The 18,735-nt window shown below is 37.7% G+C and overlaps 1 protein-coding gene across 1 annotated transcript in view; it reads left to right on the plus strand.

Moving 5' to 3' along the window:
* The window catches only part of MYO7B (myosin VIIB), a gene marked incomplete at its 5' end in the record, with an annotated part of 71,435 nt that overhangs the window by 37,894 nt on the left and 14,806 nt on the right, over positions 1-18,735 (plus strand). The window contains 14 exon segments of the mRNA XM_083363289.1: positions 481-663; positions 1,591-1,806; positions 3,442-3,603; positions 5,598-5,678; positions 6,689-6,816; positions 7,816-7,942; positions 10,839-10,958; positions 11,684-11,857; positions 13,758-13,985; positions 14,719-14,886; positions 15,130-15,247; positions 15,331-15,457; positions 16,174-16,343; positions 17,129-17,310. Of these exon segments, the coding sequence (XP_083219415.1) occupies positions 481-663; positions 1,591-1,806; positions 3,442-3,603; positions 5,598-5,678; positions 6,689-6,816; positions 7,816-7,942; positions 10,839-10,958; positions 11,684-11,857; positions 13,758-13,985; positions 14,719-14,886; positions 15,130-15,247; positions 15,331-15,457; positions 16,174-16,343; positions 17,129-17,310 (2,184 nt within the window).

Consider the following 18,735-nt stretch of genomic DNA (forward strand, 5'->3'; position numbering starts at 1 on the left):
TCTTAGGTTTCCAGCCTGGCTTCTGAATCTGGATGCTGCTTATCTTGGTTTCGAGCCAGCCCTAGAAGAGTACTCTCATTCCTCTATGAAAGGCAAGAAAAGGAAAAGATCTTAGTTCATTAGTGCTTGATTTTTGCAACCTTCAGATTTCTCTGTCCATTTACCTGTATCAACATATCAGGTTCTCGTTCTGAAGCTCTTGAGTGAGATTCCTTCTGCTTAACTAGATGAGGCATTTCACTGGCCAAAATAAATAAAGAAATACTGTGGCTTTCTGTTAACAGTTCCTTGAAGCAATGTTTAATAAATTGGTAGGAACACAATTATTATTGAATTTTCCAGTGTCAAATCATTGAATAGCAACTAATTTTGTTACTTTGTTCTGATGATGCAGGAGTAGCTATAAAGTGCAATTTATACATATAAAGTCGTAACTCAATCCCTAAGTCCAGCTTAATGGATTCCTACATTTATTTACAGGGACGTTTGGTAATTCCAGAATCAACAGATTATGCTAAGAAATTAAAAGTAAAGGAATCTGAAGAAAACAAACCTGAATCACTGTATGATGTCATCAGTGACCAGGAAATGGTGGACAGAGTATTTGGTTTCTTGCCTTCTTTCATTGGGGGGCAAGAAGGCCAAGCTCCTTTGGGCTTTGAGGTAAGAAGATGTGGAGAAATAATTAAATTGATTGTCTATTGTAATGGTATGTGGGAAAGAGCACATTACCTAGCCTAGACAACAGTCTGGTAAACAAAATCTGAGTCCAAAGGAGAAGGGTGGCAAAAGCATCTAGGAGGCACCCTCCCTAATTTTTGGAGAGTAAAAGTGAGGTACCAAAGGGCACTTTCAGACTTACAAGCTTCTGTTAATGTAACCTTGTAATAAATGTCAGGCTAGAATTCCTGATTGTGCTTCTTGAACAATGAAGTAATTTTGGGGACTAATAAGCACATTTGATATTTTCAAAATATATCTTGAAAATGGCTGCACTGCTAGTGGTGACCAAAATAAAAATATTGTTTTACCAGAAATCAAATTGATAAAGTTACTTCACATTACTTCCTTTATCCACCACCTCAACTTACAGTTGTCCTATTTCTGGGCAGTGAATACCTTGCAATAGCAGAGCAATGGATTTCAGCCATTCACTTTTATTTTCTATGAATATATAAATAAAATGGGAATCATGATGAACTTGGCTAGAGAATCCACATTTCTCAGAGGTCAAATCTCTGAGGTTGCCATAGCAATTTGAGCAGGATAGCTGTTCCCTCATTTCCCAGAGCTATAAACCTGCTGTAGACTGCTGCCTGTCAATCTCCTCACAAGGAGCAGCTATCTGGAGTACTTGTCCAGAGAGACCTACTTGCTGGTTCTTCATTCCACTGTAGTCATAGGCTTCCCTTTTTGTGGAATCGTCTTCTATTTTACCATTTTTCCCCTGGAATGCAATCCCTGAATGCTGGAGAGGATATTATTTAAAGCTTTTCTGCCTGCAGCTTTAACACCTTGTTCTATCAAGGCAAAAACAGGTTAAAAACACTAAAGAAATAAAACTTTTTTTTTTACTTCTGTACCTTGTAGGACCTGGAGAAAAAAACACAGATACACAAACTGAATGAGGTAGACCTGGATATGATCCCCATAACCATAGAGCTGGATGAGGAGTCAGATGACTTGGCACAATACACTTTCCCCAAATTTGCGGCAACTTACTTCCAGGGATCTGCCACTTATACACACATTAGACGTCCCCTGCGCCACCCTTTGCTTTATCATGATGAAAAGGACGATATTTTGGTAATTATTTATCATAATTTAATGTGTTTTAAAAGCAAAACTCCCAGTTCCTTGAAGTACTGTTTCATAAATTGCCTTCGGAATAAATTTGAAACAGCTTGTTTTCTTTCCTTGATAATAAGCAGGGAAATTAAAACACTGTTTGCTACATAGCCTTCAGGGACTGAAGAGTAAGTTGTTCTGAATCAGACTATGTTTTTTCTGATAATTGAAATGTCGTGCTGCCTATTGTAATGAATATTATACAATGGATGTCAATGCAGTAATGTGGATAATAATTGTATTTGGTTATGTTAATTTTTATTGTGTTCGTATATTGTATATTCTATGTATATTTAAGGCACCAGATTAGAAACCAGGAGGCTAAGTTTTAGTGTCACTTTAGGCACCAAGCCAGCTGGGTGACTTTGGGTCAATTGCTGTCTCTCAGGAAGCCCTAAGTAGAAAGAAAAAGCAAACCATTTCTGGTAATCTTGTGAAGAAAACTGCAATGACTAAGCAGTTGCTAGGAGCTAGCACTGCCTCAAAGGCCACAAAAAATAAAATAAAAAATAGAAGATGTTATTATAGCAATTGATGGTCATGGCCTTATCTCCTATAAAGTGGTCTTTCTCAGTCTTCTAATAAGTGCAGATATTAATAGTTCAATCTTACTTTTAATTAATTTTAATTAATTTTAATTTTAATTAATTTTAATTAATTTTATTAATCCTTTATTTATAAAACAGGGAACATTTGTCATTCCAAGCTCAATGAAAAAGTTACCAACAATATAAAGATCAGAAACAAAGAAACCAACCTAACCTACCATGACAAGGAGTTCTAGACAATTGATGCAATGGCCATGTATAAAGTTGTCTGCTTTAATCCCCACATTTTCATTTTGTCTAATTGCTGAAAGACACAAGTAGCTGCAGTTGAGGAATGCAGTTTGTTCTCAAATATTGAAGGAACATTTCACTATTTCTCTTGCAACTTGAAGGGTTATCCATTAGAAATGGCATATTATGATATATTATGTTTGTTTCACTGCTGCTTAATTAAAAAATGACACCTAGCAACTTACTTCATAAAACACGATAAAGACCTAAAATTGAGATAAAGGCAAATATGCAGTAAGACCATAAGTGTAATTTAGATTAGCCTTCTCTAATCTGCACATTCCAGATGTCTTATAATATTTTCAGACAAAATTTGTGCCCATTTTTCCCTGGCAACATTTATACAATGAATTATTAATATTTGTTTCCATATTTTATTTTGGGAAGTACGCATTAAGTACAGTAACTGTATTTAATGTGAATCACATGCAGTTTTCTCTTTCCTAAATGTTGGCCTCAAAATAAGGCAACAATGAAATTGTTAACAAAATTGACTTGATTGGACAAAATGGTAAAATCATCTACTGAATGAGTTGCCAAGTGTTTCTCTTAGCACATCATGTTTATTATTATAACTGTATGGTAAACATAGAGGTGCACTAATTTTCATAATGTTCAATAGGAATTAAATACATTCATGTGCTGATGTACAAAAACCAAGGATGTTAATTTCTGTTCATTCAGCTAATAAGTATTTGTTATTTAAATGCATTATAATTGCAAGGACAGTATGTCTACTATCTGTTCTCACTAGGCATCCCTAGCTGTATGGACCATCATTTTGCAGTTCATGGGTGATTTGCCAGAAAGAGGGCAGAATATCAGTAGCAAGAGAAGTTCCAAGGAGACCCAGATTTATGAGAGCTTTGGCAAGAACAGCAAACCGCAGCCTGTAAGCAGTTATCATCCAGACATAGTAAGGGAAAAATATTTTTCATTGCTATAAGCAGGGCTTTTTTTCTCATAGAACGCTCAGAACGGAGTTCCGGCACCTTTTTTGGATGGAACCTTGTAGGGTAGGCAAGGCAGGTTGTATGACATGTGTGAGTTCCGGCACCTTTTTCTTTTACAAAAAAAGCACTGGCTATAAGCTTATTTAAATAGAAAAATTAGAATGCTTTATAATGCTATTTTGCTTTGCAGCATGCTAGCTTCCTATCATTTTAATTAAAAAGATCTAACAGGATCCAGTAGGACAAGAAGCCTAAATAGCATCAGGGGAGGTGTCTGATGTCACCTACTATCTTGACATCTGTGATCTGGGCAAGTGTTACAGCATGTAGCTCAGTGGTTCATAATATGGGCAGCTGTGAACAATTTGAGCCCTGCAGCCAACAAATATTTGTAGCCTGTGAAGAGCTGATAACGTTCATCTTTTCAGAGAGATATCAAGCATCTGAAGTGTCATCTTGTGTGTCATGTACAAACCATAGACTCTGGGCTTCAGTGATTTTAGAAATGTTTGCTCTGTCTTTGGGACTTAAAAGTTAACTCACAATAGATTAACATTTAATTTCCAAAGACAGAGCAAACATTTCTAAAATCACTGAAGCCCAGAGTCTGTGGTTTGTGCATGGCATACAAGATAACACTTCAGATGCTTGATAACTCTCTGAAAAGATGAATGTTATCAAACTCTTCCCAGGCTACAAATATTTGTTGGATGCAGGATTCAAATTGTCCACTGCTGCTGGCCCACGGGCTGGTTGCATCATGCAGAGGCCATGCCCACCCCAGCTCCGGCAATGCAAAAAAAGTTGTGATACGTCGCAACACATCATGTGAGCTAGAGCTTACTGATTTGAATTAGTAGAGTTACTAGGGACAGGGTAACTGTCCGTAATTGTGCTATTGTTAATTGTAAGCAGTTTTGGTTTAGCCAGAAAATTGGGTCAAAGTTCATTAGCACTCTGTTTAGTGAAAAGAAAGCACTACATTCCATTTGCATGATTTTTTATAATACTGCCAGGAAGTTAATCTAAAGTGTCTACAAAACACTAGAAAGACTCAGCATGAATCTTACTAAAAAGGAAGCAGACTCAGTTCAATTCTTTCTATATATTCCATAGTACACTAAGAAACCCAGTTCCATTCCATCAGTAAAATAAGATGAGAATGGTTTGCTGCCACAATTCCTTCTTAAATTCAGTCTTCTAAAAATCCTTCTCACTCTGTAATGTTTTTGACTTTTAAAATTTGTTTAACTATACTAGTTAATTTTCTAAAGCTTACTGTATACTGCTAGTAGAGCATTAATGTCTTAGAATGTGACATTTTTCTATATGACAAATTTATTGAGTCTAATAAAGAATATAACATTTTGTCAAACTCTGGACTCAGGGGAGCTATTAATTAATAGCTATTATTTAACCAATTTGTCAACGCTGTGACAAATTGAATTGAAGCCATTTTTCATTTTGGCTTCGTTGCCACATTTTAGTTTAGAGATTTTAGATGAAGGAATTTGCCTTGAAGTTATTTTAAATGGTTTCATCTATCGGAACCAGGGCTTTTTTTGTCATAGAATGCTCAGAACGGAGTTCCGGCACCTTTTTTGGATGGAACCTTGTAGGGTAGGCAAGGTGGGTTGTATGACATGTGTGAGTTCCAGCACCTTTTTCTTTTACAAAAAAAGCACTGATCGGAACCATGACACAATTATTTGTTGCAGCGTTTAAGCCATTCCATTTCTGGAGACAAGTAACTTAAAAATGCTAATATAAAATCATAATATAAAAATAGTAACATAAGCAGTAATATCTTGATGGATAATTAAGTGACACTACAAAGAGGAGAAAACAGTTGCTTTCCAAATGCTTATGAATGATGGCTCCTCTTCTGTTTAGCAGTTTCTATCGGTTTGGGGGAATCAAGCTAACTCTTTTTTTCTTCATAAATTGGATAACCTAGGTAGACATCAAAAAAGTTAACAAGTTCTCCAAGGTAATTTCTTCTGTGAAACTGAAGCGCAACTCCAAAGTGGCTGATAAGGTTTGTTCCATATTTTCTTCTCACCATCCAAAAAGGCATTACAGTCTCCTATTGAAAATATACTTTGTGTGTGGCTTATTGCAAGGCAAAAACTTTCTGAGATAGCAGCAGACATATGCAGATGTTTCCCTCTCCTCTTGTATCTTGAATGTAAAAGAATGATGTCAGCAAAGTAGATTGCAGGTGAACAGACAGACATCTTATGTCCAAAGCGAGATGAATGGAGCACATATCTTGCCTATAGTAGGACCTTCCTATTTTGTTTTGAGATTAGTCTGGTCCAGGGGTCAGCAACCTGAAACAGTGAAAGAGCCACTCGGAACTGGTTCCCTCACAAAAGGAAAAACTGGGAGCCGCAAAAAAATGTGCGCCCATGCGCATACATGGGCGCATGCGCAGAACAGGGTTTGACTGAAGAGTGGAGCCAAGGTGAGATATGCACCTACCCTGCATATTTTTTTTTTTTATTCCATTTATATCCCGCCCTTCTCCGAAGACTCAGGGCGGCTTACAAGCTTAGCAGTAGCCTTCATTCTATGTATATGCCTGCTTATTAGCGCTTTCACACACACCCCAAGCGGCATTATTACAAAGTCAGCTTAATTGCCCCCAACAATCTGGGTCCTCATTTTACCTACCTGGGAAGGATGGAAGGCTGAGTCAACCTTGAGCCTGGTGGGACTCGAACCTGCACTAATGGCAGGCAGCTGGTGTTACTTAAGGAGGCATTAGCCCTCTGCTCCATCAAGGCTCCTTGATGGTTGAATTGATTGGTTGAATTTTTTTAGTCCCACTTTTTTGGGGAGGGGACTGCACATGGCAGAGGACTGGGAGCCGCTGAAAGAGCCGCATGCGGCTCCGGAGCCGCGGGTTGCAGACCTGTGGTCTGGTCCAACCATTTAAAGTGGACCAGGTTGGAGGGGCTGAGCTGGTTTTCTGTTCTTGCATGGATTGGGTGCCTTTTAAAATAATCCTAATCAAGAGGTCGAATGGTTTTATGTTTATTTTAGATAAAAAGCCAGTTGATGGATGGGGAAGATATGTTTCAGGAGGAATGCTCTGAGTCTGAGAGGCCTATGTCTAACCTTGAAAAAGTGCAGTTTATCATTGGAAATGCTATCCTGCGTCCTGCCATCAGGTATTACATTTATTAAATAATACCTTTATTTTCAATAGGAAATGCACAGATCCAGATGCAGAAGTTCATCTTAAAATGGCTTGAATAAAACTCAGGTTTCCTTCAGGGATTGTAATTGTGTATGTGTGTGGAATAAGGCTATATAAAAAGCTATTTAGCTTTATCAGTGGTGTTCCTGATATCACTAATTATGAGGTTGGTGGCTATGACACTTGTTCCTTGTACGTCTGACATTAAAATTCTGAAGATTATTTCTTCTGATGGCCGATATCATTTTTAATTTTCTTTGCAAGAAGCTTGAAGCAAAAAAATTTCTATTGCTCTTGAGCTGATTTTCAAGATTTTTAAATATAATGCTATATACTGTTTATTTTTATGTCAGTTGCATTTTTAAACAAGAGTCATAAAATATTTTAGCTAAGATTACATTTAATCTTAGAACAATATATGTGTGAGGTTTTAAATCTCTTAAATTTCACCTGACAGCCTCCATTTTTTGTTCAGTCAATTTCATAACAAGAATGAAGTCTAGTGGACTCATTGGTTGGATTTGTTTTCCCTGCGTGATAGTTTAAGTAAACATTGTTATAGGTAAAACTGATGTACAGGACATGAAATAACCCTGAAAACCAAAATGCATGACAAGTAACAGAGCATGAGAGATATCTTCAACGCTTTTCCATCTTTCCGCCATGACCCTTCAACTGTGCATTTTCCTATTCGTTTTGTTTTGGGTTTTTAAAATCTTTTTCCCCCCTTCTACGATTTTCCTTTTTTCCCCTATTATGCAAAATAGGAATGTCATTAAATCTTACATTCCCAAAAGGAGGAAAGGCAAACCCTTTGGCTCTTCATCCTTGTTGTATCCAACTGAGACCACAGTCCTTTTTTAAAAAAAAATGTAATTAAATGTAATCTCTGGCCAGAAAAGTTCGCTAGCCTCTGAGATGATGAACTTGAAACGTAACAAAATGCCTGCTTATTTGTTTTATGTAACAGGGATGAGATTTATTGCCAGATCTGCAAACAACTCACTGAAAATAACAATAAAACTAGTTATCATAGAGGTTGGATCTTACTGTCACTCTGCCTTGGTTCTTTCTGCCCTTCAGACCAGTTTGTGAAGGTACTGATTCTGTAATTGTTTGCTCATAGTGAAAGCTACCTCAGTTAGTGATTGAGGATCATGTGTAAAATAAATTTTTGGCCCTGGGGTGACAAACGTCTTCAGTGTAGGGGCCAGAAGCCATACTACTGCCACCATTCAGGGGTACTTTTTTTTTTTTTTTTTTTTATTGAAAAGTTTTATAAAATACAATTTTCCTTTACAAAAACCCCCCTTCCCCCTCCCTCCTCCCCTCCCTACCTCCCCCCTATCTCCCCCCCTCCCCCTCCCCCTCCTCCCTCCCCTACCTCCCCCCCTCCACTTCCCCTCCTCCCCCCTCCCCCCCCCCCCGACTTCCCAGAGCAAAATACAAGGTATATATCTAAAAGGCAATCATAAACAATCATATACTAACAATTATAAACTCTAAAATCCATCACCCTCTAGCTTGTATATAGTAAACCAATCCTTAATAATACTAAATATATAAAAAAAACTAAAATAAAAGAGAACTAGCATCATTCCCATCTATGTTCTTCCACAATTCACTATTACCTTAACATATTCTCATTTGCACATTAATAAATAGTTCTTACACAAATTAACCCACATTAACCCACAAAACTTTCTTCCTCTTCCTCTGTAGTAAGTTGTCCATTAATTCCAAATTAAAAAAAAAAAATCTATTACCATACATAACATCCCAAAACTTTTAAAAAACACAACTACCACTTAACTATAAATATTTTGTGGAAGTTCCATAGATTTCTACTGGTCCTATTTTTTTTTCTTTTTTGAGCGTTTTAAGGCAGCACGCGTCACCCTCTGTTCTCTAAGATCATCCAAAAGAGTTACAGCTTGAACTCCTCCTGTACCCTTCTCGTCTATCTGTGCATCTTCATCCTCTTGATGTTCTCCTTCTCCAGATCCCTCTGCAGCTTCCAGAAGTGTTGATGGGGTTACTTTCAAAACATTATTATAAAAATCATGCGCTTGCTTCACATTACTCAAACAGTACCTTTTGCCATCATACATGAAGCTCAACCCAGCTGGGATCTCCCATCTGAACCTTATATCTCTTTGCTTGAGCTCTTGCACAAGAAATATAAAATCCTTCCTTCTCTTTAAAATCTTTGGAGGAATTTCTTTTAGAACCAAAACTTGTTGACCAGCAATCACAACTTTGGTATCGTAGGCAGCTTGTATAACTTCATCTCTAATTTCCCTTTTTACAAAATAAACCACCACATCTCTAGGCAACTTTCTCTGTTTAGCAATCCACGAATTCACACGAAACACTTTGTCCATACCTTGTTTTAATTCAGATGCTGGATGGTTCAATACTCCCTCAAAAGCCTCAGAAACCAGCTGCTTTAAATCTTCCTTAATATTCTCTTTTAGGCCTCTAATTCTCACAGCAAACTGCATCTGGTAAAATTGGGCCAAGCTCTGTTCACTGTCGATTTTGTCTTTTAAATCTTCAATTTCCAATACTTTTGCTTCTAATAAAGCATTCTTTTGAATCAAGTCTTGCACTTGATCATCCAGCACCTCCACACATTTAGCAACTTTTTGCACTGAGGACAAAATGTCTACCTTCATTTCTCTAAGTTTCTGTTCCATCCTTTCTTCCATTCTCTGCTCCAATTTCTCCAATTTCTCCTCCATCTGTAGAAATTTAACACCCATTGACTCCAAAATTAACTGGGTATGTTTTTCAAGATCCTTCGATGTCAATACATCAGGAGAATGCAACGCCTGCAGCAATGATTGTTGTTGCACCGGAGAATTTCCAGCACTCCGAAAAGTTCTAGGGGGAGGTTTAGCCGCCATCTTTTACTTACAATTGTGACGCACTTTCACTTTAAGTTTTAAGCAAAGTCCATCAAGCTTGAGAGTAAAATAAAATCTTCTTCATCTCTTCATCTTTCCCTCTTGTACTGCTCTGCCTGCTCTTTCCCTTTCATAGTCTCTCCTTCAAGCAGGGATGGTCGCAGACGCCTGGCTCTGCTCCATTAGCAGAGACGCTGGTCAGCTGGGAGCAGCCCAGGCTACGGGGGAGTTCAATCCTTCAGCCGCCCAAGCTCCAAGCTCAGGCGGCCCCGGAGAACTCAACCCCCACCTGGGGGCTCACCCCCTCCTCTTCTCCCGAGGAGGGGGCTTCAGATTCGCCCGAACAGCTGATCGGCGCTGTTTCGGGCGAAAAAGCACCAGCTGAGCCGCGGGCAGCCCGGGAAGGCTCCCTCCGTCGCCGCGGAGCCACCGGAAGTCCCATTCAGGGGTACTTTTTGCACAAGTTGCACAGAGACAGCTGGTCAAGCCATAGTAAAAATGGTTGCCTGAGGAGGCAGCAAGCACTCTTTCTGTGCATGTGAAGTAAATATATTTTATTTAGGACCATGGGCTAGATGGTTTTGGGTATAGGTTGCTAAGCTCTGCTCTAGTCCATAGTTGCCTAGTGCAAAATTCAGCAGCAAATATTCTCTATTCTTTCTGGTGTTTCCCTTCTTATTGTATATCTTGGCTTTCTTCCTGTTCACTCCCAATTCCTGGCCGCTTTCTGTGTTAGTGCTATCCTAAAAACGTCATATTGGCAACATTTGGATTTTGATACCATTGTGAAGTTTGTTTCTGTCTTATACACTGAAGGTTGATATTTGCAGTTTTCAGACACAGGACAAACATTTTCATGTTTGCAGCCTAAAAAATGATTTCACTTTCTACTTTGTCAAGCCCATTCTTAAAGAGTATTTAAAGAATATTATTATACTGGAGACATGATATTCAAAGTACAAAGAGTAATATGGAATTGACTATAAACATTTTCATTATGTTCTACTTACTGTTATAGAAGATCCTAACAAATCTATGTGGATATATGCTTTCAAATAACTTATTTTACTTCCTGCTACTTCAGTATCTTCTAAATTTCATTCGGTGTGGACCATTATTGTATGCACCATATTGTTCTGAAAGGTTGAGGCGAACTTATATGAATGGAACACGATCTGAACCACCTAGCTGGATGGAGCTGCAGGTAACTATTACCCAAATTACATTATATTTTATCTTCCCTTTTCTCACATCAAAAACTATGGTATGATAGGACAGGACAGGTAACCCTATCTAATTTAATCTTTTCCAATCTGATATCCCCCAGCTATGTTGGATTAGAATTGCCATTGTGATGAGTCTTCTGATGGGTCAGGTGTGATTCGTATCAGGTGAGGGTCTTGTGATGGATCCTTTGATGGGGGGTGAAGTGCTGGGGGAGCATGGGGGGTTTGCGTGTGTTGGTTGAGGGTCGGTGCTGCTGATGTGATCCATAATGACCCATCATAAGACCCTCACTTGATGCAACCCACACTGACCCATCACAAGACCCATGCCTCCCCATCACAAGATCTACTGCCCACACAAAGCCTTTATAAACAGAGGAACACTGACATCCCCTAAACTCCGCTGAAAATCTTACTTAGCCTGGTAATGAAATTTTCAGAAACCAACCCACAAGCTCGGAGAATGAATCTCCACCCTCATCATACAACTGAGCTACAGATATTTGCCACATTTTTAGCATTAAGGCACTAAAAGGTATGAAAAAGTTAAATATTGATTAATCTATTCTAACAGTTTCACAAAGCCTTTCCTACTTAGATGTAGGTAATCTATATACACTATATTGTAAAAGTTGAGATTCAATCTTCTTCATGTGTGGAATGGACTTCTATTTCTTAGTACTTTCTTAACTTTGCTTTTTAGGCAACCAAGAGTAAGAAGCCAATTACACTTAGTGTAATCATGATGAATGGAAACAGTACCAAAGTGCTTGCAGATTCAGCCTCCACTGCAAAGGAGATCTGCCAGCTGGTAGCTGATCAAATGAACTTGAAAGACACATTTGGCTTCTCTCTCTACATTGCATTGTATGATAAGGTGAAATGAAGTTATGTGTTATGCCAATATAAATGCACTGGAAATGCACACTTTTTTAATAATTTCATTTCTAATTTATTATTTTTGTATCCCAGAGTGGGAACAGAAAACACTTGGCTGGATGATTTGGGCTTTTCTTTTGCTGCCAGTCCAAGGCTCTTGATCAGGGGTCTTCAAACTTGGCCCTTTTATGACTTGTGGACTTCAACTCCCAGAATTCCTCAGCCAAAAGCACTTAGAGGTTTTATAACTGAAGGCAATTCACATAATCAGAATTGGTATCTTGCTTTTTTAATTGGTGCAGCCAGAAGACTTTTCCATGTATTCTTCTATTTAATCTGATCATATGAATGTCATTGTTTGAGAGCAAAATAACCCACATGATCTAAAGGGGTATGTATTTTTCACATACGTGTCACTATCATGCTGACAATATGTTTTATGTTCATTTTAGTCAGGCTACATAAGTAAGTCATTCTTTGCACACTCATTCTAAGTGAACTTTTTTTCCAATTTGCTCAAAAGTTACATAAAGACCCCTTGGATGTTGAGGTTGTGAATGTTCTTGGAATTATTTATTTAATAGATGGCCATAAAATGACAGAGTAAAGAAATTAATGAAATGATAGATAGATTTAGAGATAGATAGATAGAGAGAGAGAGAGAGACAGACAGACAGACAGACAGACAGTATTTGCAGCAGAGCAAATAGTATGATGTAGTAATAAAACTTGACAGAAACGTAAAAAGTAGAGGTGCGCACAGATTGGCAAGAAGTCCCTTGGCACAAGGCAGTCAACAATTGTGAATGTAAGTGGATAGAGAAGCAAAACAAAAACAAAACACTGGACTTATCTAGTTGTAGAATAAAGCCATTGGTGCCTAAAGACCACAGCTATGGGTAAGAATTCTGTGGCCTTCTTAAATATTTCAGGACATTGATCTTATCGCAGCTGATCTATGATCACTTACTGTGTTAGCTGAGAAAGTTTACTACTAAGTACTTCAATGGGATTAAGGTACCATCCGTGATATAGAGAGCATACTGGTAATCCATGTGCCACAAACTGAACTTCACAAAAGTGACTCTAATAAGGAATGTGGTGATACTTACCCTTAGTACTCATTGAAGACAGGCATTAAATATTGCTAAAGTAAATGCCCTTCAATAGAGTGTGAAGGATGTGATAAAACTATTTCAGAATAAGAAAAGGAACATCCAAAAAATGTCAATTTTTTACTATCGTTTGCGATATCTTAGTCCAGGTTTCTCTGCTTGAGTCTCCCAAGGCTTTATCTCTCCCCCACCCCCAGATCATACAGCTAAAGGGGATAGGCCACAATCTACTTGCTTTTTCAAGGAGGAGGTGTAACTATCCAAAAGTATAAGTTATTCTAAGGTTCCTTTTAGCCAGAGATTAAGTCAGCAAAGTTTCAGGTTAGCCTCAAGACAAATACAGCCAAGTTTCAGTTGAGATTCTTGGAATTAGAAAAATTGAGATATGTAATGAATGTTAGTGCAATTTACAAAGAAACGTGCCAGGAAATTTATTTATTACTTCAGAATATATATAATTTATTAGACTAGTTTTTTTAACCTGCTGCAATCCGGTAGCCTCTTGATGGCATTTTTTTCATTGTTTACCCAGACATATATAGAAATATTAATATAATGTAACTTCTTAATCTGTGTCAATCCTGCCCTAAAATTAATGTGGAAGAACATACGAAACCATCTCTTCCTTTTGCCATCCTATTTATGCACAGCTATACACAATGCTATTATTTTTTCTTTATGCCTTTTGGGCAATTTTCATTCAATTGTTGTTATATTAGGTTTTTCAAGGCAATCTGTGCTTCTTTACCTGAGCACACTTTTTTTCCTTAACAATGAGCTTAGGTCTGGTCACTGGGCAGTGGACGGGATCACATCATGGATGCCATTTCTCAGTGTGAACAACAGGAAAAAGAGAAGGGTGGCCAGGGACAGTACACTCCTTGGCGTCTCTACTTCAGAAAAGAGATCTTCACCCCCTGGCACAACTCCAAAGAAGATCCCATCAGCACTGAACTCATCTATTATCAGATAATACGTGGCATCCGGTTTGGAGAATACTGCTGTGAAAAGGTAGATTTTTTTGGTACTCTGGCTATGAGGCCCAAGCCACCTGGAGAAAAAGTGACTTTTTAAGATCATATCTCTGCCAAGAATGATTTATCATACTAAATCCATTGCTCTACATACTATCTGTTTGTTTGTAAAATTCATTGGTTGCTCTTCTTACCACAGGGTAACTCTGAGTGGCTTACAATCTTAAAAAGATAAAAAACTATCCAAAACCTAAAAGACATAAATAAAATACTGTAGAGATCCAATTACTGAGCCCAGTTAAAAGATGGGGAGGGAGGATCTGTTATTAATCTATCAACCATCTTCCATGTGAAACCGCTCCATTGGAGCCCCAAGCCAGCTGGCAGAACTAGGTCTTTAAGTCCTTGTGGCAGGTCAGGAGGCTTGGAGCCAATCTCACTCTGGGGGGTGGGGGGTTTAAAATATTCCAAAAGGCAGGCACAAAAGTAGAGAAGGCTCTTCTCCTGGATGCAGCCAGCTCGATATCTTGGCCAATGAGACTTGCAGCATGTCTCCTCTGCCAGCATGGGTGGGACGGGCCAATCCCAGTAGGATGAAAAGGTCCCTCAAGTATCCTGATCCCATGCCATGAAGGTTTTTTTTCTAATTCTAAGCTTATTTCTCCTGGAAATACAGTAATATTTCTTTTGTTTGGTCTAGCTAATCAGGCCTAGGGAATGAAGGTGGATTAAGAACTCTTCCAGAAAACTGACTAATCTGATTATTATAGGAGGAGGACTTGGTGGAAATTGGAGCCAAATACTGTTACATCAAATTTGGAGAGTCCATCCAAAATGATTTGGTTCAAAGTATTCTCCAAGAATGTATCCCAGTAAAGCTACTAAGATCCAAATCCCAAGAGAAGTGGGTGAACCTCATCACATATGCTCACGCTAAGGTATGAACACCCAAATGATGTAGGATTTGACATTAATATTAGCTTCTATTTCTATTGTAGCTGGGAAGTCGAGTATGAATGGAATGCCTAAATTCATTTCCATTGTAATTTTTTTTATCTGTAATGTGCTGATTAAACAATAAATATGTGAAGATTGTCGGAGGTACTTTAGGACCTTTGGGCAATGTACTGTATTCAAGAAACATACCCACTGAACTGCAATATATACCTTCTATGTTGTAGGCTGCTTACACACAGGACCAGATTTCCCCTCAATGTGTAAAGGAGGAGCTGGTAGACTTTGCCCGTGATCAGTGGCCTCTGCTCTTTTCTAGATTCTTTGAAGTTACTAAATTCTCAGGTACCGTGATGGGAACATACTTTGTGTAGGAGGAGGTATAGTGAAAAGTAGAGAAAGGCTAATTATTTATATTGTGCTTGCAGGGCCCAGTCTGCCAAAGAAACATTTCATTGTGGCAATTAATTGGAAAGGTGTATGTTTCCTAGATGACACTGAAAGACGACTCCTAGACTTGTCTTTTCCAGAAATTACTGGCATCCATACCAACAGGTACTGTTATTGGACTTGCTGGACTGGAAAGAGCTCTTTGTCAACATTTAGGACAATGCTATCATATCATTGTCTGTATTTGATTCTTCTGTTATTCTGTCATAAGAATTGAAATAGTTTCCACTTTCCTCATGGTTTTCTCTCCCTAAGGAATAAACCTAGTGAGTTTGTTTACTCAGAAAGTATTTTTCTAGCTCTTAAAGTATTGTGTCCTCCAGGTTGAGAATCTAATGCAATATAATTCATCTCTGTAAAGAAAGATGAAGGAGTTGAATTAACCAAAGTAATTCTATTTTATTTTATTTATTTATTTTATTTTAATTCCATTTATATCCCGCCCTTCTCCGAAGACTCTGGGCGGCTTACAAGCTTAGCAGTATTTCAGGTTCTAGGAACATTGCAACTATTTTGATTATACAAGTTTGTTCACAGGATTTTACACAGTATCTGGACTTCCATTTTTGGCCTTTCTGAGTTTCCATTTATGCCCTCCTGTGTTTACTTACCATATTATTTTTTCCTGTATAAAAATATCTATAAAGAAGAAAAAGCTATATAATATGATTTTTTTGGTAGCACTAATGTTTGTCCATTTGGAACACTTCTATGTTTAGAAATGTTTACTCCTTGCATATGTTAGAAGTTGAAGGATATCAGATTTTTGTTTTCTTGCCATTTTACAAACTATTTTCTTTTGAAATATTTTGTGACTACAGGGGAGTCAAGACATTTGGACAAAGCTGCACCCTTAGCACACTGCGTGGTGAAGAGTTTGTCTTAACATCTGTCAATAGTGTTGCAATTGCAGAATTAATAGTCATGTTCCTGGAAGGACTGAAAAAGCGATCACTTTATGCGGTGGCAATACAAGACAAAAAGCTGCAAGGTAACTTAGATATGTTTATTTTTTGTTGTTGTTCAACAGAAAAAAAAATCTATAGCACGGAGAGGAAAAAGTTCAACTGCTATAAGATATAACAATTAATAATATTTATTTAAAAATAATAAAAGACAGTACAAATGAAACCTGAAAAGAAAAAGAATATAAAGTGCAAGAGAACAGAAAAAAAGGAAGAAAAAGAGAGTAACATGTGCAATATGTGGATCCATTCTTATGCCATTCTCCACTGGGCCAAGTAATATAGGGTAGGCACAGTAAGGTGATGCAAAAACAGCTACAGATGTATCAGATCCTTATCATAATCTCTCTCTTGAAAGAGTTTGTTTATACATTGTTTTTACACTCTTTTCTCAAGAAACATGATCGGCTAGAAAAAATTGGGATTGGGCTCTTTCTCCCAATTTCTGCCAGTTGATATTGTTCTCTTATCCAAGTTCTACTTAGGCTTTTTTCAGTTTATTTCTTGGGAATTCATGAGTATCTTACTTGTTATCTTTGTGTAATTTGACTTTTCCTAGTGGTGTACACTATCAATTGCAGAGAAAAAGGTCATCAGGCTATTTTCTTTTCCCAGTAATGCTAGATGAAGAAGTGGTAGAAAACACTGATGTTAAATATGTTATAGCCACTGTATGACATAGCCTGAAATATCTATGCTTACACAAAATAGAGATAATGGTATTTTTTCATTGTCAGAAAGAGGACTCATCATACACTTTATATTTGATGTATAATAGCTGAAATAATATGCTTCAGTTTTTATTTTCCAGGTGACACTACCATTTTGGCCTTCAAAAAGGGGGACTTGTTGATTTTAACCCAAGACAAAAGACTAGGAGAAAATCAAGGCTGGATCCCTGCTCAAAATGAGCGAACCAATGTTTCTGGGCTTGTGTTATTAGAGACCATCTATATCATCCCTACAGTTACAAAGCCTTCCAGTCAAATATTGGTAAGGATCAAATAATGCAGATGCAATGCTTAACTCGGACAAATGACTGCCACTCTATCCCCTGAATAATAAAGATAGTAAACTAATAGTGGAAAAAAGAAGGTTTGAGGGGCACTCTTCTAAAATAGCTCTTTGTCAACCTCTAAGATATTCTTTACCATTCCAGTTTATCTTGTTCCTTTCTAGCCAGATGGCAAACAAGGCATAGTACTTCAGCTCCTAGCTAGATTTAATTTGTAAGAATACTTAAGCCAAATTCCCACTTCATTTTTTTCATTGCAAGAATTTCTTTTTAAAAAAGTCACACAGAGCAGTCTTTTTAACTGCAGTAAAGGAGAGGTATCTTAGGCCATCCTGATGCTTACAGAGACCAGATTAAAAAAGATTAGAGTTTAGATGCTGTGCTGTTCCTTCTAACAATGTTTGACTAATTCCTTGTGATAGCCTCAATCCAACAAGCATAGTAAGCAGTCCTAAACCTCTTCTCTGCATCTTTTCAAAACTGTTGACTTGAAAACAGGCTTCTAATTATTGAAGAGATTAATGAATCCAAGTAATAAGTGATATTCTCCCTTTCTTTTCAATATGTGGAATACCAATCTTTTTAGGCATTGATAGACATTGGTCCCTAAATCTTTGTACAGCTTCAGGTGTACTTTCTACATGCTAATTTACATGTTTGGATATTAAACTATTGCAGTGTTTTCTCTAATAGCAGATTTAAGGATGTTTTACTCTCCACTTGGAATTTTCCCTTTAACTTGGGACCTCAATTCTGTGTTTAACAGTGATGCTCAGACAGATTCCCCCCCCCCTTTTTTTAGTTTTTTGGTCTTAAAAGTTAACTTTGCCCTGATACTAATTTTCCTGCCTTGCTTTATATAACAGCATAATCAAGCCTGCACAGAAAATTACTGTAATCCATAGGTAACTAATATATTATAAATGTGATTATTCTTATAAGATTGTCATCAGAATCTATGTGAGATAAAAATATTGTCCATTGGCCTAAATATTTATTTATTTATTTTATTTTATTTTATTTTATTACATTTATATACCGCCCTTTCCCGAAGGACTCAGGGCGGTTTACAGGATGATTAAAAAACCAAGATACAAAAGTTAAAAACAAATTTAAAAAAAATTATATTTGTCCCTGCATAAATAAAACCCCAGTTAAAATTAAGATTAATTCTCAGCCTGGGCCAGAGAGCTCGAAGAGCCAGGTCTTCAGGTCCCGGCGGAATGAATGGAGGTCGGGGGCAGTCCTCAACTCCACTGGCAGCTGGTTCCAAAGGGCAGGCGCACCCACTGAGAAGGCCCTATCCCTGGGTGTCATCCGCCGGCAATCTCTTACCGGTGGCACCCTGAGAAGACCCTCCCTGTGGGAGCGCACTTAGATATATAATAATTAATTGCTAAATT

The sequence above is a fragment of the Vipera ursinii genome (assembly GCF_947247035.1).
Source record: "Vipera ursinii genome assembly, chromosome: 5".
Taxonomy (NCBI): domain Eukaryota; kingdom Metazoa; phylum Chordata; class Lepidosauria; order Squamata; family Viperidae; genus Vipera; species Vipera ursinii.